The 26,838-nt window shown below is 43.7% G+C and overlaps 1 protein-coding gene and 1 pseudogene across 7 annotated transcripts in view; one reads left to right on the top strand and one right to left on the bottom strand.

Moving 5' to 3' along the window:
* The first annotated feature begins 1,288 nt into the window (after positions 1-1,288).
* Positions 1,289-26,838, top strand: part of ZCCHC10 (zinc finger CCHC-type containing 10) — a 29,772-nt gene continuing 4,222 nt past the window's right edge. For 2 of the 7 annotated variants that reach the window (XM_014345127.3, XM_014345131.3), the window contains exons 1-3: positions 1,289-1,545; positions 5,142-5,207; positions 21,144-21,305. In XM_014345127.3, the coding sequence (XP_014200613.1) occupies positions 1,505-1,545; positions 5,142-5,207; positions 21,144-21,305 (269 nt within the window). In that variant the 5' untranslated portion in view covers positions 1,289-1,504. Of the gene's footprint in view, positions 1,546-5,141; positions 5,208-16,584; positions 16,713-21,143; positions 21,306-26,838 lie in introns of those variants that run through there. The other 5 variants (XM_055112649.2, XM_008954656.5, XM_055112647.2 and 2 more) reach the window with 4 other exon arrangements.
* On the bottom strand, positions 21,315-25,840 carry LOC129397849 (cytochrome c oxidase subunit NDUFA4-like; annotated as a pseudogene).

Raw genomic sequence — 26,838 nt, 5'->3', positions numbered from 1 at the left:
CCCGAGTAGCTGGGATTACAGGAATGCACCACCACGCCCGGCTAATTTTTTTGTATTTTTAGTAGAGATGGGGTTTCTCCATGTTGGTCAAGCTGGCCTTGAACTCCCAACCTCAGGTGATCCGCCCTTTTCGGCCTCCGAAAGTGCTGGGATTACAGGCGTGAGCCACTGCGCCTGGCCGGGAAAACATTTTCATAAGTACACTGAGGAATGAAAAAATCAAGCTGGAGAACACAACATGTAAGAGCCTATTTTTTTGAAGAACAAGTTGTGCTCAAAGGTCACATCATCACTTTCCCTAACTCCTAATCACTCTTTAATCCCTTACTCTGAAATATTTTTCGTTAGAGTACTTATGCCCATGAGAATAGTCTTCATTCATTGTCTGTACAAAGTTCCATGTGTACACGGATTTTATTTGTTCAAATGCTCTGTCCTCAGCTCCTAAAAAATTTTAAGTGTTAATTATTAATTGAAAAAATATGACTGGGCGCAGTGGCTCACGCCTGTAATCCCAGCACTTTAGGAGGCCGAGGCGGGCGGATTATGAGGTCAGGAGATCGAGACCATCCTGGCCAACATGGTGAAACCCTGTCTCTAGTAAAAATACAAAAATTAGCTGGGCATAGTGGCGCGTGCTTGTCATCCCAGCTATTCGGGAGTGTGAGACAAGAGAATCTCTTGAACCAGGGACCCAGAGGTTGCACTGAGCCGAGATCGCGCCACTGCACTCCAGCTGGCGACACAGCGAGACTCTGTCTCAAATTTTAAAAAAAAGGAAAAAATATGGATGACCCAGAAACACACACACACTTCAGAAAGTTATATATATTTCAGAGAACGTGGGTTTTAAGAGAATAATAGCTCCGTGAGCTGACATTAGATGTAGGTGCAGCTAAAATATTCTAAAATATTTGTATAGTCCTTTTCTGCTTGATAAAGCAGCTTTAGTTATACAGTCCCATTTAGTACTCGTAACAACGCTGTGAAATACATAAAAAACAGAAATAACGTATATGTTTGCACTCCATGGCTTGCTAAAGTCATTCTTTCAATTGATGGTCTCAATCCTGGTCAACTAATTCCTTTCTATTCTCCAGACTACTTCTAGTTTTCTGAACACCAAAGTTTCATTCTTTGTCTTTGTATGTGTATCCCTCGTTCGAGAATGTTGTCCTCATTTTCCACAGATAATGTTCTTGCCTGTAATCATACTTTGAAACCCTGTTCGGCCCGAGAACCCGAGACCCACACTGGAGACACCGGCCCCTCCCGACCCACCAGTCCCTCCCGTCCCGACCCTCCAGCCCCTCCCCTCCCGACCCTCCAGCCCCTCCCCTCCCGACCCTCCAGCCCCTCCCCTCCCGACCCACCAGCCGGCACTAAGATATCTCCCCTTAGAAGCCTGTCTGGCCCCGCCTACGTCTACGGCCTCCCGGTTGGAAGCCCCGCCCTTCCGAGGAGTTTCCCAAAACCCTGCGCGGCCGGCTTTGACCGCGCTAAGATGGCGACTCCCATGCATCGGCTGATAGCCCGGAGACAAGCGTAAGTAAGGATCCGGTTCGGGTCCACTGGAGGGCTGGGAGCGGGGAAACGCGCGTCAACGGGCTGGTGTCGGACCCCTACTGGGACCGGCGGAGAATGTCCGTTTCTCAAACACTCTTCTGGCTCCCGGGGGGCTCGGGCCCGGGCGATAAGTCTGGTGACCGGGGGTTAGCGATTTCGCGGAAGACAGCCGCGTAAAGTCTGCGGCACGGGACAGAGCGGGGTTTGAAGACAACTGTCGCGTTTGGTTTCTCTGAAGGGAACGCCCACAGTTGGTCACTCAGTGATTTATGCCCCTCCGCCAACCCCACGCGTGGACAGGGGAGCCCTGAAGCCCCGGTCCGACACCTTTATTCCAGCCGACGTAAACCTTCAGTTTCCTATTCAGCGTCCAGCCCAGCTGCCTTTTCCTACTTCCTTATTCTAGCGCCTTCCTTAGGAACACCCTGCCTTCAATGCCGATTGCTTTCCCAGGCTATCTTACCACCTTTTGCTACTCATTCTCTCTTTCAATAAATATTAATTTATTTAGTTCCTACCGTTCTGTGCCAGACATTGGGTATAAATAGAGGTGTTCAAGACAAAATCCTTGCTTTCAGAGAGCTTACATTCTAGTGATGGAAACAGTCGATAAACCACAAATTGTAAATACAGCTGGTGATAACAGCTTTGAAGGAAGTAAGCTGTTGTGATGGAAAGAGGGAAAGGCCCACTTTAGGTTGGTTGGACTGGAAAGGCATCTCTGAAGAGGTGGAATTTGAACAGAGATTTAAAGGGTGAAAAAGGAACAGTCATACGAGGATTTTGAGAAAGAGCGTCCGGATAGTGGCATAATTGCTTTGAGCCTGAAACTTACTTTTTACAGAACTGAAAGATAGCCATTACGCCTAATGAACAAGAGAGAGTGGCAGAAGAGATTCACAGCTGACAAATAATGCAAGGGTCACCCCAGATGCCCCTTTTTTTTTTTTTTTTTTTTTTTTTTTTTTTTTTTTTTTGAGGCGGAGTCTTGTTCTGTCTCCCAGGCTGGAGTGCAGAGGTGCAATCTCCGCTCACTGCAAGCTCCGCCCTCCGGGTTCACGCCGTTCCCCTGCCTCAGCCTCCCGAGTAGCTGGGACTACAGGCGCCCGCCACCATGCCCGGCTGATTTTTTGTATTTTTAGTAGAGATGGGGTTTCACCGTGTTAGCCAGGATGGCCTCGATCCCCTGACCTCGAGATCCGCCCGCCTTGGCCTCCCAAAGTGCTGGGATTACAGGCGTGAGCTACCGCGCACGGCAACCCCTTTCTTATAAAGCTTTTTTTTCCAACAGCCTTTGCACATCCAGACATCTGCCTCTTTTTCATAAATATTTCATGCCATCTCCATTTTCATGTCTATATGTAGCTCAGAGTCTGCTAGTATATATATGTGTGTTTATCTGTATATCTTTTTATATCTTTTAATTCAAATAATCCCTTTTTCTTTTCCTTTCCATCTACCCTTTCAGGCCTGATAAGAGTTCCTCAAATGTACAGACAGACTTAGGGAGTTAGAGTAGTAAGCTTGGTGAAGGAAGAAGGCTCGAAGTCAGACAGGTTTTTTTTGGTTTTTTTTTTAGACGGAGTCTCACTCTGTTGCCCAGGCTGGAATGCAGTGGTGCGATCTTGGCTCACTGCAACCTCTGCCTCCCTGGTTCAAATGATTCTCCTGCCTCAGCCTCCCGACTAGCTGGGACTACAGGCGTCCGCCACCATGCCCTGCTAATTTTTGTATTTTTTAGTAGAGACGGGGTTTCACCATGTTGGTCAGGCTGGTCTCGAACTCCTGATGTCAAGTGATCCGCCCACCTTAGCTTCCCAAAGTACTGGGATTATAGGCATGAGCCACTGCGCCCACCATTAAGTCAGACAATTCTGAGATCAAAAATGGGATGATGATACTTAAAGGGAGTGCTAAATGATGTCACCAGGATCCCATTTCTCCCTGTCTGTCTCTCATGCTTGCTCTTTCGTTGTTGGCTCCATATTTGGATAGTCTCTATTCTTTGCTCCCAAGATGGCTGCAGTATCCAGGGTCCTATCTATTCTCTCAGCTTCAAGTTGATTGCAGTTCTTTGGTCTAGATTGGATTACATGCCCAGTGCTAAACCATGCCTGTGGGATTGTGAAGCTCTTATTGATTTAGAGATCTTATTCTCCTTTCAGTACAATTGAATGGATGACCATAAGCCAATGATGACCAGGGTGGATAGGTCAGAGGAGTTAAATGAATGCAGGATTGGCAAAACCAATGTCCACTTTAAATATGAAGTGAAAATAAGACTTAGCATCTGAATAATACTGCTATTTCTTGTTTCAGAAGTATCAAAAGTTAAACAAATTTTTATATCTACAATATGTCTGTATTTGGTACATGAGTTACATGATTTGTAAAAGACAAATCTTACCTTTAAGGAGCTTCTGGTCTTGTTGGGAAGCAAACATGTGGCATATTATAAAAAGTGTTGTGGTATACAGAGTGTAAGTCTCCAAGGGATTCAGCAAAGGAGGGCCTTTAGAGGCTTGCGAAGTCCAAGAGAATTTGGGGGGAAAGCAGGAGAGGAGCCTTTACTTTTCATTTTATATTCATCAAAAAGGTTTAATTTTATTTACAAGGAGCATATATTACTTACATAACAACAAATTTAAAATAGTTTTTAAGTTAGTAATGAGAAATGAGAAAGCACTATCATCAATTTTTTTTTTTTTTTGAGATGGAGTTTTGCTCTTGTTGCCCAGGCTGGAGTGCAGTGGCATGATCTTGGCTCACCACAACCTCCACCTCCCAGGTTCAAGTGATTCTCCTGCCTCAGCCTCCTTTAGCTGGGATTACAGGCATGTGCTACCCGCCTGGCTAATTTTGTATTTTTAGTAGAGACGGGGTTTCTCCATGTTGGTCAGGCTGGTCTCGAACTTCTGACCTCAGGTAATCTGCCCACTTCAGCCTCCCAAAGTGCTGGGATTACAGGTGTGAGCCACCGCACCTGGCCTTATCGTTCTTTAAAAAAAAAAAAAAAAAAGGTCTTTGGACTAATAGAAGAAGACGGGGAAAAAAGTCTAAATACGAACTCCTCATTCAGTAGATCTTTCGGAGACTTAACTAGTCAGTCTACTAAATCAATTGGAATGAAATAATTGATTTAATTATTTTTACCTTGTAAACTGTACTTACATCTACCTATATTAAGTAAATTATGGAGTCTAGGCACTATTTGGGGTCATTTCTTCTATTAAACCTTATATGAGATTCCACTACTCCCTCTTCAACATCCAGAGTCGTCATCAGACTTGGCTTGAAGACTTCCAGTAATGTGTACTTACCTCCTGAAGTGGCCTGTTGTGTTTTTCAAATCTATCTAAAAGTTTATGTTGAGCTGAAAAACAATAATATTTATAAAGTTAAACCCCATTTCTTTCTTACTCCCTTGTTTTTGACCCTTGCTATGATTTCAGTCAGTTAAAAAACCTTGTTTTCTACCTGAATTGTCATCAAGTCAGACCTCCCCTGCCTTGTATTGATTTTCTGGACTTAAGTGTCAGACTTACCTTTGTCCTTGTTAAATTTCATCTTGTTAGATTCGACACAGAGTTGCAGCCTGTCAAGACCTTTTGGATCCTGATTCAGCCATCCATCGTTATTAGGTATCCCTCTCAGCTTTGTGTCAACTGCAGGTTTGATAAATATGTACATTTGTGTCCTCATACAAGGCATTTATAAAAATGTTGAACAAGGCCGGGGCGTGGTGGCTCATGCCTGTAATCTCAGCACTTTGGGAGGCTGAGGCAGGTGGATCACAAGGTCAAGAGATCGAGACCATCCTGGCCAACATGTTGAAACCCCATCTCTACAAAAATTACAAAAATTAGCTGGATGTGGTGGCATGCGCCTGTAGTCCCAACTACTCGGGAGGCTAGGCAGGAGAATTGCTTGAACCCGGGAGACGGAGGTTGCAGTGAGCCGAGATCTCGCCACTGCAGTCCAGCCTGGCGACAGACCGAGAGTCTGTCTCAAAAAAAAAAAAAAAAAGTTGAACAATACCAAACCATGCAGGCCATAACTGGATCTCTCTCTATATTGTCATGCACCACATAACAGATCCCATATATTAACTCTATGGTTGTCCCATAAGATTATAATGGAGCTAAAAAAATTTCTGTTGCCTAGTGACATCTTGATGATCCTGACCCTGTGTAGACCTAGGCTAATGTGTGTGTGTCTTAGTTTTTTACAAAAAAGTTTAAAAAGAAAAATAAATTTTAATAGAAAACAGCTTATAGAATGAAGATATAAAGAAAGAAAAAATTTTTGTACAGCTATAAATGTGTTTGTGTGTTAATGGTTATTACAAAAGAGTCAAAAAGTTTTAAACATTTATAAGTTATAAAGTAGGCTGGGTGCGGTGGCTCACGCCTGTAATCCCAGCACTTGGGTAGCCCATGGTGGGTGGATGACCTGAGGTCCAGAGTTCAAGACCAGCTTGACCAACATGGTGAAACCCCATATCTACTAAAAATACAAAAAATTAGCCAGGTGTCGTGGCGGGCACCTGTAATTCCAGCTACTTGGGAGGCTGAGGCAGGAGAATCACTATAACCTGGGAGGCGGAGGTTGCAGTGAGCCGAGATCACACCATTGCACTCCAGCCTGGGTGACAGAGCAAGACTCTGTTTCAAAAAAAAAAAAGTTATAAAGTAAAATTGTAGTAAGCTAAGATTAATTTATTATTGAAATTTAAAAAATTTATAAATTTAGGGCAGCCTAATGTACAGTATTTATAAAGTCTATGGTAGTGTCATGATTACTGTAGCTTCATAATAAGTCTTGAAACCACGTGTTAGTCCTCTGATTTTGCTCTTTTTCAGAGTTATTTTGACTATTTTAGATTGTATTTCCAGATAAATTTTAAATTAGCTTACCAAAAGCTGCTGCGATTTCAGCTGGGATTGCATTGAGTGTACAGATCAACCTATGGAGAATTGACATCCTAACAGTATTGAGTTTTCTGATCTGTGCTTATGTATATCTCGCCATTTATTTAGGTCATCTTTAATTTCTCTTAGCAGTGTTTTGTAGTTTTCAGAGGTCTTGCACATCTTTTGTCAGATTTGTCCCTAAGTATTGTAATAGTGTTTTTTAAAAATTTTAGTTTCAAAAGGCCGGGTGCGGTAGCTCACGCCTGTAATCCCAGCACTTTGGGAGGCTGAGGTGGGCGGATCACAAGGTCAGGAGATTGAGACCATCCTGGCTAACACGGTGAAACCCTGTCTCTACTAAAAATACAAAAATTAGGCCGGGCGCGGTGGCTCACGCCTGTAATCCAGCACTTTGGGAGGCCGAGGCGGGCGGATCACGAGGTCAAAAGATCAAGACTATCCTGGCTAACACAGTGAAACCCCATCTCTACTAAAAATACAAAAAATTAGCCGGGCATGGTGGCGGGCGCCTGTAGTCCCAGCTACTCAGTAGGCTGAGGCAGGAGAATAGCGTGAACCCGAGAGGCAGAGCTTGCAGTGAGCCGAGATTGCACCACTGCACTCCAGCCTGGGCGACAGAGCGAGACTTGTCTCAGAAAAAAATAATAATAAATACAAAAAATTAGCCGGGCATGGTGGCGGGCGCTTGTAGTCCCAGCTACTCAGGAGGCTGAGGCAGGAGAATGGCATGAACCCGGGAGACGGAGCTTGCAGTGAGCCAATATTGCACCACTGCACTCCAGCCTGGGTGACAGAGTGAGACTCCGTCTCAAAAAAAAAAAAATTTTTAGTTTCAGTTGTTGCTGGTAGTCTTGTGTCTAATGATCTTATGTCCTCTGACCTTACTAATTTATTAGTTCTAATAGCTCTTTTTTTTTTTTTTTAAAGACAGGCTTTTGCTTTGTCACACAGGCTAGCGTGTAGTTGTATGATCATATCTCGTTGCAGCCTTGAACTCCTGGCTCAAATGATTCTCCCACCACAGCCTCCTGAGTAACTGAGACTACAGCTGTAACCCACTACATTCAGCAATTTTATTTTATTTTTTTATTTGTATTTTTTTGAGACAGAGTCTTGCTCTGTGGCCCAGGCTGGAGTACAGTGGCGTGATCTCGGTTCCTTGCAGCCTCTGCCTCCCAGGCTCAAGTGATTCTCATGCCTCAGCCTCCCAAGTAGCTGGGATTACAGGCTAATTTTTGTATTTTCAGTAGAGTTGGGGTTTTGCTGTATTGTCCAGGCTGGTCTTGAACTCCTGGTATCAAGTGATCTGCCTTGGCCTTCCAAAGTGCTGGGATATTACAAGTGTGAACCACTGCTCCTGGCCACAATTTTATTTTTTGTACAGGCAGGGTGTCGCTATGTTGCCCAGGCTTGTCTTGAACTCCTGGGCTCAAATGATCCTCCCACCTCTATTTCCCAAAGTGCTGGGATTATAGGCATGAGCCACTGTGCCTGGCCTAGTTGCTCTATTGTTTGGATTCTTAGGTATTTTCTAGATAAATGATCATCTTTTATGTTCTCTTTTTGGTATGTACTTTTCTTTTTTTTTTTTTTTTTGAGCTGGAGTCTCACTGTGTCACCCAGGCTAGAGTGCAGAGGCACGATTTCAGCTCACTGCAACCTCTGCCTCTGGGATTCAAGCAATTCTCCTGTCTCAGCCTCCCAAGTAGCTAGGACTACAGATGCACCACCCCACGCAGCTAATTTTTTTATTTTTAGTAGAGACGGGTTTTACCATGTTGGCCAGGCTGGTCTTGAACTCCTGACCTCAAGTGATCCACCCGCCTTCGCCTCCCAAAGTGCTGGGATTACAGGTGTGAGTCACTGCACCCAGCTGGTATGCACATTTAAAATTTTTTTGTTGCATATTGACAAGTTGCCCTTTGAAAAATTTGTGCCACTTTACATTCTCACCAGCGGTGTCCATTTACAGAGTGGCTATTCCCTGCTTTTGCCAACAATAGGCATTAAAAAAACAACTTTGCCAATATGGCAAGTGTGTCCTAGTATTTTTGGTATCAAAGAACGTCGTTTCACGTAAAAAGCCTGTACCGTTACAATACATCCCTCAGCCTTACCTTAGCAAATAGAAATGAAATATTGTTTGAACAGATAATTCATTTGGGTAGAAAGAAATGGTAATCTTGTTTGTTTCGAAATTTTGTTTGTCTAACTCAGCAATCTTTATGGAAAATTAGTATTTTTAGGGGTGATTTGTGAGTTGTGAGTGTTTAAAACATACATATAAAATATGTTAATCATACCTGGGCTTCATTTGTTTTCTCTCTCTGTTTTTTTTTTTTTTAGAGACAGTGTTGCCCAGGCTGGTCTCAAACTCCTGAGCTCGGGTAATCCTGCCTTGGCCTCTTAAAGTGCCAGGATTATAGGCGTGAGCCACTGCGTCCAGCCTCATACCTGAGCTTTAGATGATATTTGTGAATGTCGTATTTATAACAATAAAAAACAAACTCCAGAATGTCTGGTGGATATTTTTAATGACTAGGGTCCCAAGCTATCAGTTTCTCAATATGAAGAAAACAACCTATAAGCTTGGAAAAGAAGACTATGGACCCCCACCCCCAACACCCTCACATATTTTCATTTTTAGGGAAAATCGTGAAAGGCTTTGAAATGGACAGAAAGAAGAGACGATTACTGAGTGCTCTGTCTAGTCCAACCTTCCTGGCTATGTGACTCTATGAGGGCCTGCTTCTTTCATTGTCTTTGCACTGTTTCTCAAATCTTTAAGTCATAGGAAACTTACAGTATTGCAGAAGATTCTTGCCCATAAAAATGCAGCGCAGGCTGGACGTGGTGGCTCACGCCTGTAATCCCAGCACTTTGGGAGGCCAAGGTGGGCCGAGGCCAAGGATCACCTGAGGTCAGGAGTTCAAGACTAGCCTGGTTAACATGACGAAATCCTATCTCTACTAAAAATACAAAAATTAGTAGGGCAGGGTGGCACACCCTGTAGTCCTAGCTACTTGGGAGGCTGAGGCACGAGAATCGTTTGAACCTGGGAGGCGGAGGTTGCAGTGAACCGAGATTGCGCCACTGTACTCCAGCCTGGACGACAGAGGAAGACTCCGTCTCAAAAAAAAGAGAGAGGCCAAGGAGGGAGGATCGCTTCAGCCCAGGAGTTTGAGACCTGATTGGGCAACGTAGTGAGACCTTTTCTCTATTGTAATTAAAAAAAAAAAAATCAGCTTGCTGAAGATCATATAGCTATGTAGTAAAAGAGTAAAGATTTCTTAAAACATTAAAGAAGTGCTGGGATTACAGGTGTGAACCAACACACCTGGCCTTGGTTTATTTACTATCTGTGCACTAGAGTTTAATTTTGTCTTTTTTTTTTTTTTTTTTTTTTGAGACAGATTCTCACTTTGTTGCCCAGACTGGAGTGCTGTGGTGCGATCTCGGCTCACTGCACCCTCTGCCTCCTGGTTTCAAGCAATTCATAGGCCTCAGCCTCCCACGCAGTTGGGACTACAGGCATGTGCCACAACACCCAGCTAATTTTTTGTATTTTTAGTAGAGACAGAGTTTTGCCATGTTGGCCAGGCTAGTCTCGAACTCCTGGCTTCAAGTGATCCACCCACCTGGCCTCCTAAAGTGTTGGGATTACAGGAGTGAGCTACCACACCTGGCTGTCTCTTTAAACTTTGTATAGAATCGTTCAATCGTTCAATTTGGATTATTTTGAGTCTATCTTATATCTTATGTTAAATGAAGCTGTAATTTATTCTTTGGTATTACCATGAAGTATTCCTCTGTATTCTGTACCACAAACTTCTGTTCTACTTTCATATTATTTCCAATTTTGAGAATACTGCAAATCATGCTGCCAAGCACAGTGGCTCATGCCTACAATCCCAGCACTTTGGGATGCTGAGGTGGGAAGATTGCTTGAGGCCAGGAGTTTGAAACCAGCCTAGGAAACATAGTGAGACCCTATCTTTACAAAAACTAAAAATATTAGCCATGTGTGGTGGTGCGCACCTGTGGTCCCAGCTGCTTGAGAGGCTGAGGTGGAAGGATGGCTTGAGCTCAGGAGATTCAGGTTGCAGTGAGCCATGATCACATCATCACACTCCAGTCTGGGCAGCAGAGTCAGACACTGTCTCAAAAATGAAAAAAAAAATCATGCTATGGACATTTTTATAGTTCTTCCTCTTCCCTTCCTGAACAATGCAATCCTAAAGGTATTGGGTAGAATAGAGCACACTAGGTGTCTATGCAGAGGGTCAACTTGGCTTTGAAATATTAGAGCTGAATGTGGGGTCAGGAGAGCACCTACAGAGGAGCTTGAACTGGCTTGTGATGTCAGCAGGTTGCAGAGGTCATCCAGTAGTGGGGAAGTCCAATGCAGGGTGTCAGATCCCAAGCTGGGTCAAAGGTGTCCACACGAGGCAGTTTAACAAAAGTTGTCTCCTCGTGGAGAGAACATCCACATGAGGCAGTTTAACAAAAGTTGTCTCCTCATGGAGAGAATATCCACACAGGGTATGTGAGTAGGTATAATTTGGTATAGGGTACCGGAGCCTGTGTATAAAGAGAAATGTGTCTGGGGGGGGGGCCTGCCTGGCAATGGGAGTCGTGGGTGGGGGTGCAGGGCAGATTCCAAGTGAAGTTAAGAGGATATGGGGGAGGAGGCAGCAGTGGCAACAATGGGCAATTGGTTACATAAGGGGAATTGACCAAATAAGTAATCTATTAAGGATAGTGGGAGCCAGGTTTCTTCCTGAAGAAGGAAGTATAGAAGAGAAAAATAGCTGGGCGCGGTGGGTCACACCTATAATCCCAGCACTTTGGGAGACTGAGGCGGGCAGATCACCTGAGGTCAGGAGTTCAAGACCAGCCTGGCCAATGTGGTGAAACCCCACCTCTACTAAAAATACAAAAATTAGCCGGGTGTGGTGGCAGGCGCCTGTAATCCCAGCTACTTGGGAGGCTGAGGCAAGAGAATCGATTGAACCCCAGAGGCGGAGGTTGCAGTGAGCCAAGATTGCGCCATTGTACTCCAGCCTGGGCACAGGCGCAAAACTCCGTCTCAGAATAAAAAAAAGAGAGAAAAATAAATAATAATTGCTTCTCGGCTTTTTGGCTAAGATCAAGCGGAGAAAAATTTTAAAAATCTGTGAAATTGGGTTAGAATTAAAATTATCAGTGTGAAATCATGGTTTTCAAAATATTAAATATAGATGTAAGTGTGTATATTTGACAGGTGAGTAGGTGTGTGTGTTCCCTAGCTCTGTCCACTGACACTAACTAGGAGCAGCAGTGTCCCAGTAACAGCAAGCACGTGTGTGCCCCCATGTTGGCTCCAAACATTATCAGATCACCTTGGAGAAATGGCTGGTTTCAGGCTGGAGCAGGGAAAATACAAACTGAGCCTATATTTTTTTGTTGTTGTACCAGAAATCAAGGAAATACCCAAATAATAAAGGAGCCATGTCAAAAGAACACAGAATCCAGCTTGAAGGAGCTCCCACTGACCAAAACTGTGACAATTTGAGCCTCAGACTAAAAGATGGTGATGGATTATAACCCATTGAATAAAATGGAAAAACATTAATCCACACTCATGAATAAAGGAACTAAATATTTAATGAGGAGTAGGATATTTATGGATTTTCAAGTATTAGCCCACAAAATAATTATTAGTTATCAATTGCTGTGTAACAGATTACTCCTAAAATTTAGTGGCTTATAACAATAAATATCAATTCACAGTTTCCCTGGGTCAGGAATTGAGGAGTGACCTAGGCGAGTGGTTCTGACTCAGGCTCTCCCATGTGGTTGTGATCAGGATGTTGGCAGGGGCAGCAGTTATCTGAAGGCTTGACCAGAACTGGGAATCTGCTTCCAAGATGGTTCACTTACATGGCTATTGACAGCAGGGTAAGGTTCCTTGCCACATGGGTCATTGTGGAGGCTGCTTGAGTATCTTCATGACATGGCAGCTACTTGACCTAGTCTTCAAAGTCACACTCCCTCACCTTGCTTCATTCTGTTAGTTGGAAGCAAGTTGTGAAGTCCAAGCCACACCCAAGGAGAGGGGAATTACAATTCCACAAAATTTGTGAACATATTTTAAAACTGCCACAATTACAAAAGGATGAAACGTAACTTTACAGGCCAAATGCGGTGGCTTCTGCCTGTAATCCCAGCCCTTTGGGAGGCCAAGTCAGCCAGACCACTTGAGGTTAGGAGTTCGAGACCATCCTGGCCAACATGGTGAAACCCTGTATCTGCTAAAAATACAAAAATTAGCTGAGTGTGGTGGTGCGCACCTGTAATCCCAGCTACTCAGTAGGCTGAGGCAGGAGAATCTCTTGAGCCCAGGAGGCAGAGGCTGCAGTGAGCTGAGATCACGCCACTGCACTCCAGCCTGGGTGACAGAGCAAGACTTAGTCTCAAAAAAAAAAAAAAAAAAAAACCTCACAGTGGCGAAGTCTGGTAGACACTCCTTAATCAAGGGATCAAAGTGAACATCATCAGTAATAAAACAAATTGAAATCTTATGTTAACCTGATAGGATACAATGAGAAGTACACAGCATCACTTCTGTTTTATTCCTGCCAAAGATACTCAGAGATATCAGATGTGATAGCCAGCCTCTAAGATGGACTATGATGATCTCTGTCTCCTGGTACACCCTTGTGTAATCACGCGTTATACCATGGTTGGTCTGTGTGATCAGTAGAATACAGCACAACTGATGGTCTTGGTCATTCACTCTGGGCAAAGCTGTGTTGTAAGCACTGTGGAAAGGCCAACATGGCAAGGAACTAAAGCCTTCTGCAGATAGCCACATGAGTGGGCTTGGAAGCAAATTTTCCAACTCAAATTGAAGCACACTGTGAAGATACCTGGCTTGTAATCTTCTAAAAGTGTCAAGATCATGAAAAGCAAGACGTGACTGAGGAACTCTTCCCTACTGAAGGAGACTAAAGAAATGTGACAAGTGCAACTGTGGTGCTGAACTGAATTTGCTATACGGGACGTTAAGACATTTGATGCAACTTAAGTGTGGTCTAAAGAATAAATAGGGCTGGGCGCGGTGGCTCACGCCTGTAATCCCAGCACTTTGGGAGGCTGGGGTGGGCGGATCATCTGAGGTCAGGAGTTCAAGACCAGCCTGACCAACATGGAGGAAACCCCCCCTTTACTAAAAATACAAAAAAAAATTAGCCAGGCGTGGTGGCACATGCCTGTAATCCCAGCTACTGGGGAGGCTGAGGCAGGAGAATTGCTTGAACTTGGGAGGCGGAGGTTGTAGCGAGCTGAAATCGTGCCATTGCACTCCAGCCTGGGCAACAAGAGCAAAACTCCGTCTCAAAAAAAAAAAAAAAAAAAAAAGAGTAAATAGTAGGAATGTATCAACATTAATTTCTTGATTTTGATTGATATATAGGAGAAGATTCTAGTTTACAGAAAATATGCAGGAAAATATTCTGGGTTGATGAGCAATCAAGTGGGCAGCTTACAAATGATTCAGGAAAAATAATTATTTGAAACAGAGTTAGAACTTTTCTGTAAGGTTGTGACTGAAAATTTTTAAAAGCTATAATACATAAAGGAAAAGCAATATTGTAAATATTTTTTGGTATACTTGTGCATAGATTTCTATTGCATACAAGTAGAATTGCTGGGCCATAGAGTAAGCATATCTTTTCAACTATAGTAAATGGTTGTTTTTGAGGCTTTTTTTTTTTTCCAAAATAGTTGTACCAATTTGTATTCTTATCAATAGTGGATGGATATTTCTTTTCCTACATATATATATATTGTTTGAGATGGAGTCTTGCTTTGTTGCCCAGGCTGGAGTGCAGTGGCACAATCTTGGCTGACCACAGCATCCGCCACCTGGGTTCAAGCGATTCTCCTGCCTCAGCCTCCCAAGTAGGTGGGACTATAGGCGCGCACCACCATGCCCAGCTAATTTTTGTATTTTTAGTAGAGACGAGGTTTCACTATGTTGTCCAGGCTGGTCTCGAACTCCTGACCTCGTGATCTGCCCGCCTCAGCCTTCCAAAGTGCCAGGATTACAGGTGTGAGCCACCACGCCTGGCCTCTTTTGCTACATATCTTTGCTAACATTTGCTATTACTAGTTTTTATTTTTAGTCTTTCTGGGAGGTGTGTAGTGGTGTTTTGTTGGGGTTTTAATTTGCTTTTCTTTGATTACTAATGAATACTTTTTCATATGTTTATTGTTAATTTGTGTTTCCTAGTCCTTTTTTTTTTTTTTTTTTCTTGGAGATGGAGTCTCACTCTGTCGCCCAGGCTGGAGTGCAGCAGTGCTATCTCGGCTCACTGCAATCTGTGCCTCTCGGGTTCAAGCAATTCTCCTGCCTCAGCCTCCCAAGTAGCTGGGACCACAGGTGTGCGTTGCCATGCCCAGCTAATTTTTTGTATTTTTATTTTTATTTATTTATTATTATTATTTATTATTTATTTTTTTTTGAGATGGAGTCTCCCTCTGTCACCCAGGCTGGAGTGCAGTGGCGCCATCTAGGCTCACTGCAAGCTCTGCCTCCCGGGTTCACGCCATTCTCCTGCCTCAGCCTCCTGAGTAGCTGGGACTACAGGCACCCGCCACTGCGCCCGGCTAATTTTTTTGTATTTTTAATAGAGACGGGGTTTCACCGTGTTAGCCAGGATGGTCTCGATCTCCTGACCTTGTAATCCGCCCACCTCGGCCTCCCAAAGTGCTGGGATTACAGGCGTGAGCCACCACACCCGGCCTATTTTTTGTATTTTTAGTAGAAATGAGGTTTCACCATGTTGGCCAGGCTGGTCTTGGACTCCTGACCTCAAGTGATCTACCCACCTTGGCCTCCCAAAGTGCTGGGATTATAGGCATGAGCCACTGTGACCGGCCCCTAGTCCCATTTTTGTACTATCTTTTCATATTCTACTTCATCTTATTTTTCTGTTATCCATCTTTCTTTTTTTTTTAATTAAATTCTTCCCTACTTGTTCTTTTACAAGGGCATTTTGTCTGTTACTGGCCTTTTGAATTTCTGTACACTTTTTTTTTTTCTTTGAGATGGAGTCTCACTCTGTTGCCTAGGCTGGAGTGCAGTCGTGTGATCTTGACTCACTGCAACCTCTGCCTCCTGAGTTCAAGAAATTCTCCTGCCTCAGCCTCCCAAGTAGCTGGGATTACAGGCATGCACCACCACACCCGGCTAATTTTTATATTTTTAGTAAAGATGGGGTTTCACTGTGTTGGCCAGGCTGGTCTCGAACTCCTGGCCTCAGGTGATTCGCCTGCCTCGACCTTCCAAGGTGCTGGGATTACAGGCGTGAGCCACTGAGCCTGGCCCACTTTTTTCTTTTTTTCTTTCTTTCTTTTTTTTTTTTTTTGAGATGGAGGCTCACTCTGTCGCTCAGGCTAGGGTGCAGTGGCATGATCTTGGTTCACTGCAACCTCTGCCTCCCAGGTTTGAGCAATTCTCCTGCCTCAGCCTCCCAAGTAGCTGGGGACTACAGGTGCCTGCCACCATGCTCAGATAATGTTTTAGAAATTTTTTTTGGTGGAGATGGGCTTTCACCGTGTTGCCCACGCTGGTCTCGAACTTCTGACCTCAAATGGTCTGCCTACCTTGGCCTCCCAGAGCGCTGGGATTACAAGAGAGAGCCATCAAGCCTGGCTGTGTACGTATTTTAGAATGAGCTTGTTAAGTTCTGCACCCAAAAAAACTTTTGGGATTTTTATTGGAATTGCTTTGAATCTATACAGGAATTTGGGGAGAACTGACATTTTATAATACTGAAACTTCCAGTCTATGAACATGGTATATCTCTCTATTTGTTTAGCTACTTTTATTGGTATTTAATTTATCTCAGTCAGGTTTTTTTGTTGTTGTTTTTTTTTTTAGATGGAGTCTCACTATATCGCCCAGGCTGGAGTGCAGTGGTATGATCTTGGCTCACTGCATCCTCTGCTGCCCAGGTTCAAGCAATTCTCCTGCCTCAGCCTCCCGAGTAGCTAGGATTACAGGTGTCTACCACTGCATGCAGCTAAATTTTTTTGTATTTTTATTAGAGATGGGGTTTCATCATCTTGGCCAGGATGGTCCTGAATTCCTGACCTTGTGATCCACCTGCCTTGGCCTCCCAAAGTGTTGGGATTACAGGTGTGAGCCACCATGCCTGGCCTAAGGTTTGTTTTTGCATAAAAGTCTCACACTTCTTTTCTCTGTTTTCTAGGTATTTGGTAGTTTTTAGGATTATTATAAATATTATCTTTTAAAAATGTTCACTTATGCAGTGGCTCATGTCTGTAATCTGGGAGGCCAAAGCAGGAGGATTGCTTGAGCCCAGGAGTTCAAGACCAGCCGGGGCAACTTAGTGAGACCTCTTCTCTAAAAAAGAAAAAATATATATTTTTAAATTAAAAAGTTCCTTTTAGCCAGGTGCGGTGGCTCACACCTGTAATCCCAACACTTTGGGAGGCCAAGGCGGGTGGATCACTTAAGGTCTGGAGTTCGAGACCAGCCTGACCAACATATTGAAACCCCATCTCTACTAAAAATACAAAAAATTAGCTGGGTGTGGTGGCAGGCGCCTGTAATCCCAGCTACTTGGGAGGCTGAGGCAGAATCGCTTGAATCCGGGAGGTGGATGTTGCAGTGACCTGAGATCGCGCCATTGCACTCCAGCCTGGGCAACAAGAGCAAAACTCCATCTCAAAAAGAAAAAAAAAAAAGTTCCTTTTAAACTGTTTTTGTGGCTGGGTGCAGTGATTCATGCCTGTAATCGCAGCACTTTGGGAGGCCAAGGTGCGAGGATCACTTGAGCTCAGGAATTTGAAACTAGCCTGGGCAACATAAGGAGACCTCATCTCTACAAACAAAATACGAAAACTGTTTTTTGTTATATAGAAACTCAATTCATCTTTATATGGTGTCTCTATAGCTAATATAAGGTTCCACAAACCATGGTCACTGAATCCTGCCTGCTACCTGTTTTTGGAGGCCCGTAAGCTAAGAATGTTGTTTATATATGAGCCTTCATTTCATCCACAAAATATGGAAATTTGTTTTCTCTCATGTTATATGAGTACCTATATAACATCCACAGTTTTGCCTCTTGTTCCACAAAGCCTGTAATATTTACTACCTGACCCTTTACAGAAAAATTTGCTGACCTGTACTGGGCACGGTGGCTCACACCTGTAATCCTAGCACTTTGTGAGGCTGAGGCAAGTGGATTGCCTGAGCCTAGGAGTTCGAGACCAGCCAGGATAATACGGTGAAACCCCGTCTCTACTAAAATAAAAAAAATTAGCCGTGCGTGGTGGTGTGTGCCTGTAGTCCCAGCTACTCCCGAAGCTGAGGCAGGAAAATTGGTTGAACCTGGGGGACAGAGGCTGCAGTAAGCCAAGATCGTGCCACTACACTCTAGCCTGGGCGACAGAGCAAGACTTCATCTCCAAAAAAAAAAAAAACATTGCTGACCCAAATTTAAAACCTTGCTAAACTCACTTAATTCTAATTATTTCAAAATATTTTATCTGTAGATTCATTAGGATTTACAGTGTACCTAACACTTTATCGAAAAGAAATGACAGGTTTATTTCTTCCTTTTCAATTCTTTTACTTCTTTTTCTTCCTTGGCTGTATCTCAGTCCAATTTCAGGGACTGGATTTTTCTCAGTCTTCTAGGTAACTAGAAGTTGGCTGAAGTTTCTAAGAACTTGGGTTTATTTGTAGGGTATAGCCCTTCGTCTTAACTCTGACACAGAGTTTATCTCCCTAGCTTGTAATATGTGATGCTTACCCTCTTGCAATGGACAGACACACCCAGTACAAAAGTTGACTTAATTCTAGATTTCTATCTTCTTCCATATCTTGTTTTGATTATTCTTTTTTTTTTTTTTTTTTTTTTTGAGACAGAGTCTTACTCTGTCGCCCAGGCCAGAGTGCAGTGGCATGATCTCGGCTCACCGCAACCTCTGCCTCCTTAAGTTCAAACGATTCTCCTGCCTCAGCTTCCTGAGTAGCTGAGATTACAGGTGTGTGCCACCAAGCCTGGCAATTTTTGTTTTAGTAGAGATGGGTTTCACCATGTTGGCCGCGCTGGTCTCGAATTTCTGACTTCAAGCAATCCGCCCACCTCAGCCCCACAAAGCGCTGGGATTATGGGAATGAGCCACCGCACCTGGCCATCTTTTTTGTTTTTTTTTTAAGAGACAGAATCAGGCAGGGTGCAGTGGCTCATGCCCGTAATCCCAGCACTTTGGGAGGCCGAAGTAGGTGGATCACTTGAGGCCAGGAGTTTGAGACCAGCCTGGCCAACATGGCAAAACCCCACCTCTACAAAAAATACAAAAATTAGCCGGGCGTGATAGTGCGTGCCTGTAGTCTCAACTACTCAGGAGGCTGAGGCAGGAGAATTGCTTGAACCTGGGAGGCTTGTGGTGAGCCAAGATCGTGCCACTGCACTCTTGGCCTGGGCAACAGAGTGAGACTTCATCTTTAAAAAAAAAAAAAAGAGAGAATCTCCCTCTGTCACCCAAGTTGAAGTGCAGTGGTGCAATCATAGCTTACTGTAGCCTCAAACTCCTGGGCTCTGCACCTCCTATCTCAGCTTCCCAAGTAGCTGGGACTACAGCTGTTTGCCACCACACCCGGCTAATTTTTGTAGTTTTTTTTAGAGACAGGGTTTCACCATGTTGCCCAGGCTAGTCTCAAACTTCTGAGCTCAAGTTATCTGCCTCCCTTGGCCTCCCAAAGTGCTGGGATTACAAGCGTGAACCACCAGGCCTGGCCCTGGCTAATTTTTCAAAATTTATTGTAGAGATTGAGTCTTGCTGTGTTGTCCTGCCTGGCTGGTCTCAAATTCCTGGCCTCAAGCAGTCTTTCCACCGTGGCCTCCCAAAATGCTGGGATTACAGACCTGAGCCATTTCAGCTGGTCGGCTTGACCCCCTTGTTGATTCTCTGATTTTTTTTTTTTTTTTTTTTGAGATGGAGTCTCACCCTGTTGCCCAGGCTGGAGTGCAATGGCGCAATCTCGGCTCACTGCAACCTCCGCCTCCCAGGTTCAAATGATTCTCCTGCCTCAGCCTCCCATGTAGCTGGGATTACAGGTGCCCACCACCACGCCCAGCTAATTTTTGTATTTTTAGTAGAGACAGGGTTTCACCATGTTGGCCAGGCTGGTCTCAAACTCCTGACCTCCTGATCCACCTGCCTCAGCCTCCCAAAGTGCTGGGATTACAGGCGTGAGCCACTGCTCCCAGCCTGATTTTCTGATTCTTTTTTTTTTTTTTTTTTTTTGAGACAGAGTCTCACTCTGTCACCCAGACTGGAGTGCAGTGGCGCAATCTCGGCTCACTGCAAGCTTTGCCTCCCAGGTTCACACCATTCTCCTGCCTCAGTCTCCCCAGTAGCTGGGACTACAGGCACCCACCACCACGCCCAGCTAATTTTTTATATTTTTAGTAGAGACAGGGTTTCACCGTGTTAGCCAGGATGGTCTCGATCTCCTGACCTCGTGATCTGCCTGCCTTAGCCTCCCAAAGTGCTGGGATTACAGGTGTGAGCCACCACACCTGGCCAATTTTTCGATTCTTAAAGAAGCTTGTTAAAAATGTTTTGACGGTCTTTTCTAGTTCTGAGCTGGAAAGTAGTCTGAATGCCCTAGTCTCACATAACTGGAACAGAATTGAGGAGCCAAGATTTGAATTCAACTGTATCTTAACTTCAAGGTCTATGCTTTTAACCATTTATTATATGTATTAATCCATTTTCACACTGCTGATAAAGACATACCCAAGACTGGGCAATTTACAAAACAAAAAAGTTTATTGGAATCACAGTTCAGCATGTCTGGGGAGGCCTCACAATCATGGCAGAAGGCAAGGAGGAACAAGTCACGTCTTACATGGACGGCAGCAAGAAAAGAGAGAGAGACTGTGCAGGGAAACTCCTGTGGTTTTTTGTTTTTTTGTGTGTGTGTGAGACGGAGTCTCGCTCTGTTGCCCAGGCTGGAGTGCAGTGGTGCAACCTTGGCTCACTGCAAGCTCTGCCTCCCGGGTTCATACCATTCTCCTGCCTCAGCCTCCTGAGTAGCTGGGACTACAGGCGCCCACCACCACGCTTGGCTAATTTTTTTGTATTTTTAGTGGAGATGGGGTTTCACCATGTTAGCCAGGATGGTCTCAATCTCCTGACCTCGTAATCCGCCTGCCTTAGCCTCCCAAAGTGCTGGGATTATAGGTGTGAGCCACCACACCCAGCCGGAAACTCCTATTTTTAAAACCATCAGATCTTGTGAGATTTATTCACTATCACAAGAACAGCACAGGAAAGACTTGCCCCTATGATTAAGTTACCTCCCACCAGGTTTCTCCCACAACATGTGGGAATTCAAGATGAGATTTAGATGGGGACACAGCCAAACCATGTCATTACACTTATTATACTTTGTTGTATTAAATCTCACTTAACATAAAGGGTAAAATGTTGATTTTTATGAATTGGACCATAAGAGTAAACATAATTTTATCCTTTATATTTTTTATAGTTTTTAGGGTGAAAGTCACAAGACAGAATTTTAAGGCTTGTATTCTATTTTTTGTTCTGTAGTGAAGCAAATAAGCAACATGTAAGATGTCAGAAATGCTTGGAATTTGGACATTGGACTTACGAATGCACAGGAAAAAGAAAATACCTACATAGGCCCTCAAGGACAGCAGAACTAAAGAAAGCTTTAAAAGAAAAAGAAAACAGATTATTATTGCAACAAAGGTAGGTTTACATGTGGTATCCAAAGGAATATTTTTTTAATGTGTATATAGAATTTATTAAAGGACCAAACGTTTCATGGTGGTTCTCCAGATTTTAATTATAATGTTACTAATGTTTAATAGATGCTTACTGTGTGCCAAGTACTATTCTAGGGTCTTTATAAGTATTAGCTTATTTAAACCTGATATCTACACTATTAAGATAGGTAGTATTATTGTCTTCATTTTACATATGAAGAAACTAAAGCAAGGAGATGTTGAATAACTTACTCATTGTCATACAGCTAGTAAGAAGAAAAAGTAAGTGTTAAATCATGCAGCCTGTCCCCCAGATTCATGGTCTTAATCATTTTGCTTTTTTGCCTCAACTGTCAATGAAACGACAATTGAATTAACAGATAGATTATATGAGCTGACATGGAAAGCTATCCAAGAAGTACCAGGTATATTAATTATGGTAGAGAACAGAATATATAATATGCTATGATTTATGTTTATAAAAAGAAGAATTGGCTGGGCGGGGTGGCTCACACCTATAATCCCAACACTTTGGAAGGCCGACACCTGGCCAACATGGTGAAATTCCATCCCTACTAAAAATACAAAAATTAGCCGGGCATGGTGGCAGGTACCTGTAATCCCAGCTACTCAGGAGGCTGAGGCAAGAGAATCACTTGAACCTGGGAGGTGGAAGTTTCGGTGAGCTGAGATTGTGCCACTGCATTCCAGACTGGGCAACAGAGCGAGACTCTGTCTCAAAAAAAAAAAAAAAAAGCAGCGTCTTCCTAAGGGCTGTTAGCTGTATAGTAGTGTCTTAAATATTTAGACTTTCAAGGCAACAGTCTTCTAATTTGTGACGTGAAAGTTCTTCAAGAGTTATGCAGGAATAGATAATCAATTTCTAGATTATCAACATTCATATACAATTCTTCCTAAAACAAATCTGATGATAACTTGCCTACCGGTCTCCTTTTCTACTTCCCCTTTTCTAACAACGCTTCTCTAATCTCACAAAAGAAAGGTATACCTCTTACCCATCTCTAACATACCTTAGTGTATTGTCCTCACGTATAAAAACCTAGATGGTTTTTCAGAATAGTGGTGTTTGTGCTGAGAAAGTGAATAGTCATAATAGTTTTGTTTGTTTGTTTGTTTTGAGACAGAGTCTCACTGTGTCATCCAAGCTGGAGTGCAGTCTCAGCTCACTGCAACCTCCACCTCCTGGGTTCAAGTAATTCTCCCACCTCAGCCTCCCCAGTAGCTGAGACTTCAGGTGCACACCACCACGCCTGGCTAATTTTTTGTATTTTTGGTAGAGATGGGATTTTGCCATGTTGCCCAGGGTGGTGTCAAACTCCTGAGCTCTAGCAATCCACCCACCTCAGCCTCCCAAAGTGCTGGGATTATAGGCATGAGCCACCATGCCCAGCTGGCCATAATTTTTTAGAGTAAAAATTTTTTTTTTTGAGACAGAGTCTTGCTCTGTCACCCAGGCTGGAGTGCAGTGGTGCGATCTCAGCTCACTTCAACCTCTGCTTCCCAGGTTCATGTGATTGTGCCTCAGCCTCCAGAGTAGCTGAGAGTATAGGTGCGTGCAACAACACCTGGCTAATTTTTTGTATTTTTAGTAGAGACTGGGTTTCACCATGTTAGCCAGGATGGTCTCGATCTCCTGACCTCATGATCTGCCCGCCTCGGCCTCCCAAAGTGCTGGGATTACAGGCGTGAGCCACCGCACCCAGCTGAGAGTAAATTCTTTTTTAAGGTTTTTCCCTCAACAAAATTGAAGATGACCTAATTGAATTGTCAGTTAAAAAGCATATTTTAATGGAATATTATTATGTGACTTGTGGAATATAACAGATGGAATGCAGAGAATCGAGTGACATGGAAATAACAAAAGTCTTTCCATTCCAATCAATCTATTTAGGTTAGGGTTTCTCTAGGTTAAATATGTAACACTTAAGAATTAAGCCGGGCACGGTGGCTTACACCTGTAATCCCAGCATTTTGGGAGGCCGAGGCAGGCAGATCACGAGGTCAGGAGATGGAGATCTTCCTGGCTAACACAGTGAAACCCTGTCTCTACTAAAAAGATACAAAAAATCAGCCGGGCGTGGTGGCGGGCGCCTGTAGTCCCAGCTTCTAGGGAGGCTGAGCCAGGAGAATGGCGTGAACCCGGAAGGCGGAGCTTGCAAGGGAGCTGAGATCGCGCCACTGCACTCTAGCCTGGGTGACAGAGCGAGACTCCGTCTCAGAAAATAAAAATAAAAATAAAATAAGAATTAAGCCGGGCGCGGTGGCTCATGCCTGTAATCCCAGCACTTTGGGAGGCCAAGGCGGGTGGATCACCTGAGGTTGGGAGTTTGAGACTAACATGACCAACATGGAGAAACCCCGTCTCTACTAAAAATACAAAATTATCCAGACGTGGTGGCGCATGCCCATAATCCCAGCTGCTTGGGAGGCTGAGGCAGGAGAATCACTTGAACCCGGGAGGCGGAGGTTGTGGTGAGCCGAGACTGCACCATTGCACTTCAGCCTAGGCAACGAGAGCGAAACTCCATCTCAAAAAAAAAAAAAGAAAGAAAAAATGAGAAATAATTCCCAAGGAGCCATCTCTATTGAAAAAATAAAATTTAAAAATAGGAATTTAATTGATGCCAAACCTGGTCACATTCTACCATGAAGAAATATTTATTTATAGATACATAAACTAGAAAAAAATCTGTCATTAAGAAATGCATTTCCGGACTGGGCACAGTGGTTCACGCCTGTAATTCCAGCAGTATGGGAGGCCGAGGTGGGTGGATCACTCGAGGTCAGGAGTTCGAGACCATCCTGGCCAACATGGCAAAACCCTGTCTCTACTAAAAATACAAAAATTAGCTGGGTGCGGTGGTGCACCCTGTAATCGCAGCTACTTGGGAAGCTGAGGCAGGAGGATCACTTGAACCCAGGAGGCAGAAGTTGCAGGGAGCTGAAATCACACCACTGCACTCCAGCCTGGGTGATACAGTGAGACTGTATCTCGCCAAAAATATATATATATACACATTACCAATAAGTTTGTTTTAATGTAATAGTTATTAAAATTTATACTATCAGCCAAATGCTGTGGCTCATGCCTGTAATCCCAGCACTTTGGGAGGCCAAGACAAGAGGATCACTTGGGGCCAGAAGTCTAAGAACAGCCTAGGCAACATAGCAAGATGCTGGGTTTTTTGTTTTTTTTTTCAACTTTCAGTTATTTATTAATCAGTGTAATCTCCAGTAGATTACCTCAACATGATTTCATGCATTTAGAGGAGAAATATTTCCTGTTAAGTGGAAAATTGTGCAGATGGCTTCTGGAAGACCTTCATTCTAAAGGAGCTTTATAGTAAAACATTTCATTTAGAAATCTGAACCTTCTTTCTTCAATTTGCTGTAATCCACATTCACTGAGTAGAACTTGTATTGATCATTGAGACCCAGTTTGTTCAGGGCTCTGGGTTATTCTTTCTGTCCCAACAAACATCTGGATTGAACAATGTCAGAGGCGAGAGAAACAGTGCTGCTCCAGTACCTCCAGTTCCAATAAATACAAAAAGGGGGATCAACTTCGCATGCTTCTTGGCCTGACCCATGATCTGGCGGAGAATGTTTGCAGCAGAAGCCTCCAACTGGAAAGGAGACAACCAGCCTAGCCACCAGGCCCTGGGCTAAGTAGTATCTGCCAAGACCCTGTTTCTTAAAAAAAGGCCCGGCGTGGTGGCTCACACCTGTAATCCCAATACTTTGGGAGGCCAAAGTGGGTGGATCGCATGAGGTCAAGAGTTCGAGACCAGCCTGGCCAACATGGTGAAACGCCATCTCTACTAAAAGTACAAAAATTAGCCAGGCATGGTGGCGGGCACCTGTAATCCCAGCTACTCAGGAGGCTGAGACAGGAAAATTGCTTGAACCCAGGAGGCAGAGGTTGAAGTGAGCCAAGATCATGCAACAGCACTCCCACCTGGGCGACAGAACGAGCCTCCACCTCAAAAAAAAAGAAAAAGTATCAGCTGTTAAAAATGTTCATATGTTCTTATGTGAATAATAGGTATTAAATTATTGTAGAACTTTTTATAATATGTATATAATATGCCCTTTGCAAATATTAAAACTTAGAATTGCAAGTATGAGTTTTCCAGAAATTATTTTATTAGGAATGTAAGCAAAAAAAATGTTTGAAGACCCCTGTCCTAAAGAATGAAATACGGGTTATGAAAATTTTCATTCTAGTTTAGGCACACACCTATAATCCTAGCACTTTGGGAAGCTAAGGTGGGAGGATCACTTGAGGACAGGAGTTTGAGACCAGCCTGGGCAACATAGCAAGTCTCACCTCTACAAAAAATAAATAAATAAAATTTTATTTTGACATTTACTTTTGTTTTTCTAATTGTATCTCACAAGTATTTTGGTCTAAAAATATATATAATTACATGAATCTGGCTCTGTTAAAAAAGATTGCTGGCCAGGCACCTTGGCTCACACCTGCAATCCCAGCATTTTGGGAGGCTGAGGCGGGTGGATCACAAGATCAGGAGATCGAGACCATCCTGGCTAACATGGTGAAACCCTGTCTCTACTAAAAATACAAAAAAATTAGCCAGACATAGTGGCGGGCACCTGTAGTCCCAGCTACTCGGGAGGCTGAGGCAGGAGAATGGCATGAACCCGGGAGGTGGAGCTTGCAGTGAGCCGAGATCCAGCACTGCACTCCTGCCTGGGCGACAGAGGGAGACTCCATCTCAAAAAAAAAAAAAAAAAGATTGCTGAATTTTGATTCAGTTATAATTTAATAAGTATACTTCACCCTCTTATTTTATGCCCAAAATGACAATTCAGTAAGTAATTCCATTGTGTAAAAAACTTTACATAAATACATGTTTATGTTTGGAGACTCAGGAAACAATGATGGAAGCATTATCTAGGAAATATAGAGAAGGCCAGGATATAAAAACATTGGCCATGTGTGGTGGCTCACACTTGTAATCCCAACACTTTGGGAAGCTGAGGTGAGCAGATTGCTTGAGCTTAGGAGTTCAGGACCAGCCTGGGCAACATGGTCAGACCCCGTCTCTACAAAAAATACAAAAGTTAGGCATGGTGGTGCGTGTTGTAGTCCCAGCTACTCCAGAGGTTGAGGTGGGAGGATTGCTTGAGGCTGGGAGGCAGAGGTTGCGGTAAGCCAAGATCATGCCACTGCACTCCACCCTGGGTAACAGTGAGACCCTATCTCAAAAAGAAAAAAAAAAGTTAAATTTACAGGACAGTGGTGATAGAATTAATTGTTTTTTTCTTGTTGTTGTTGTTGTTTTTATTTTGAGACAGAGTCTTGCTCTGTCGCCCAAACTGGAGTGCAATGGTGCGATCTCAGCTCACTGCAACCTCCGCCTCCCAGGTTCAAGAGATTCTCCTGCCTCAGTCTCCTGGGTAGCTGGGAGTACAGGCATGCACCACTAAGCCTGGCTAATTTTTGTGTTTTTTTAAGTGGAGACAGGGTT

The sequence above is a fragment of the Pan paniscus genome, chromosome 4, assembly GCF_029289425.2.
Source record: "Pan paniscus chromosome 4, NHGRI_mPanPan1-v2.0_pri, whole genome shotgun sequence".
Taxonomy (NCBI): domain Eukaryota; kingdom Metazoa; phylum Chordata; class Mammalia; order Primates; family Hominidae; genus Pan; species Pan paniscus.
The sequence above is the reverse complement of the archived record's forward strand: the minus strand, read 5'-3'. Positions and strand labels throughout refer to the sequence as shown.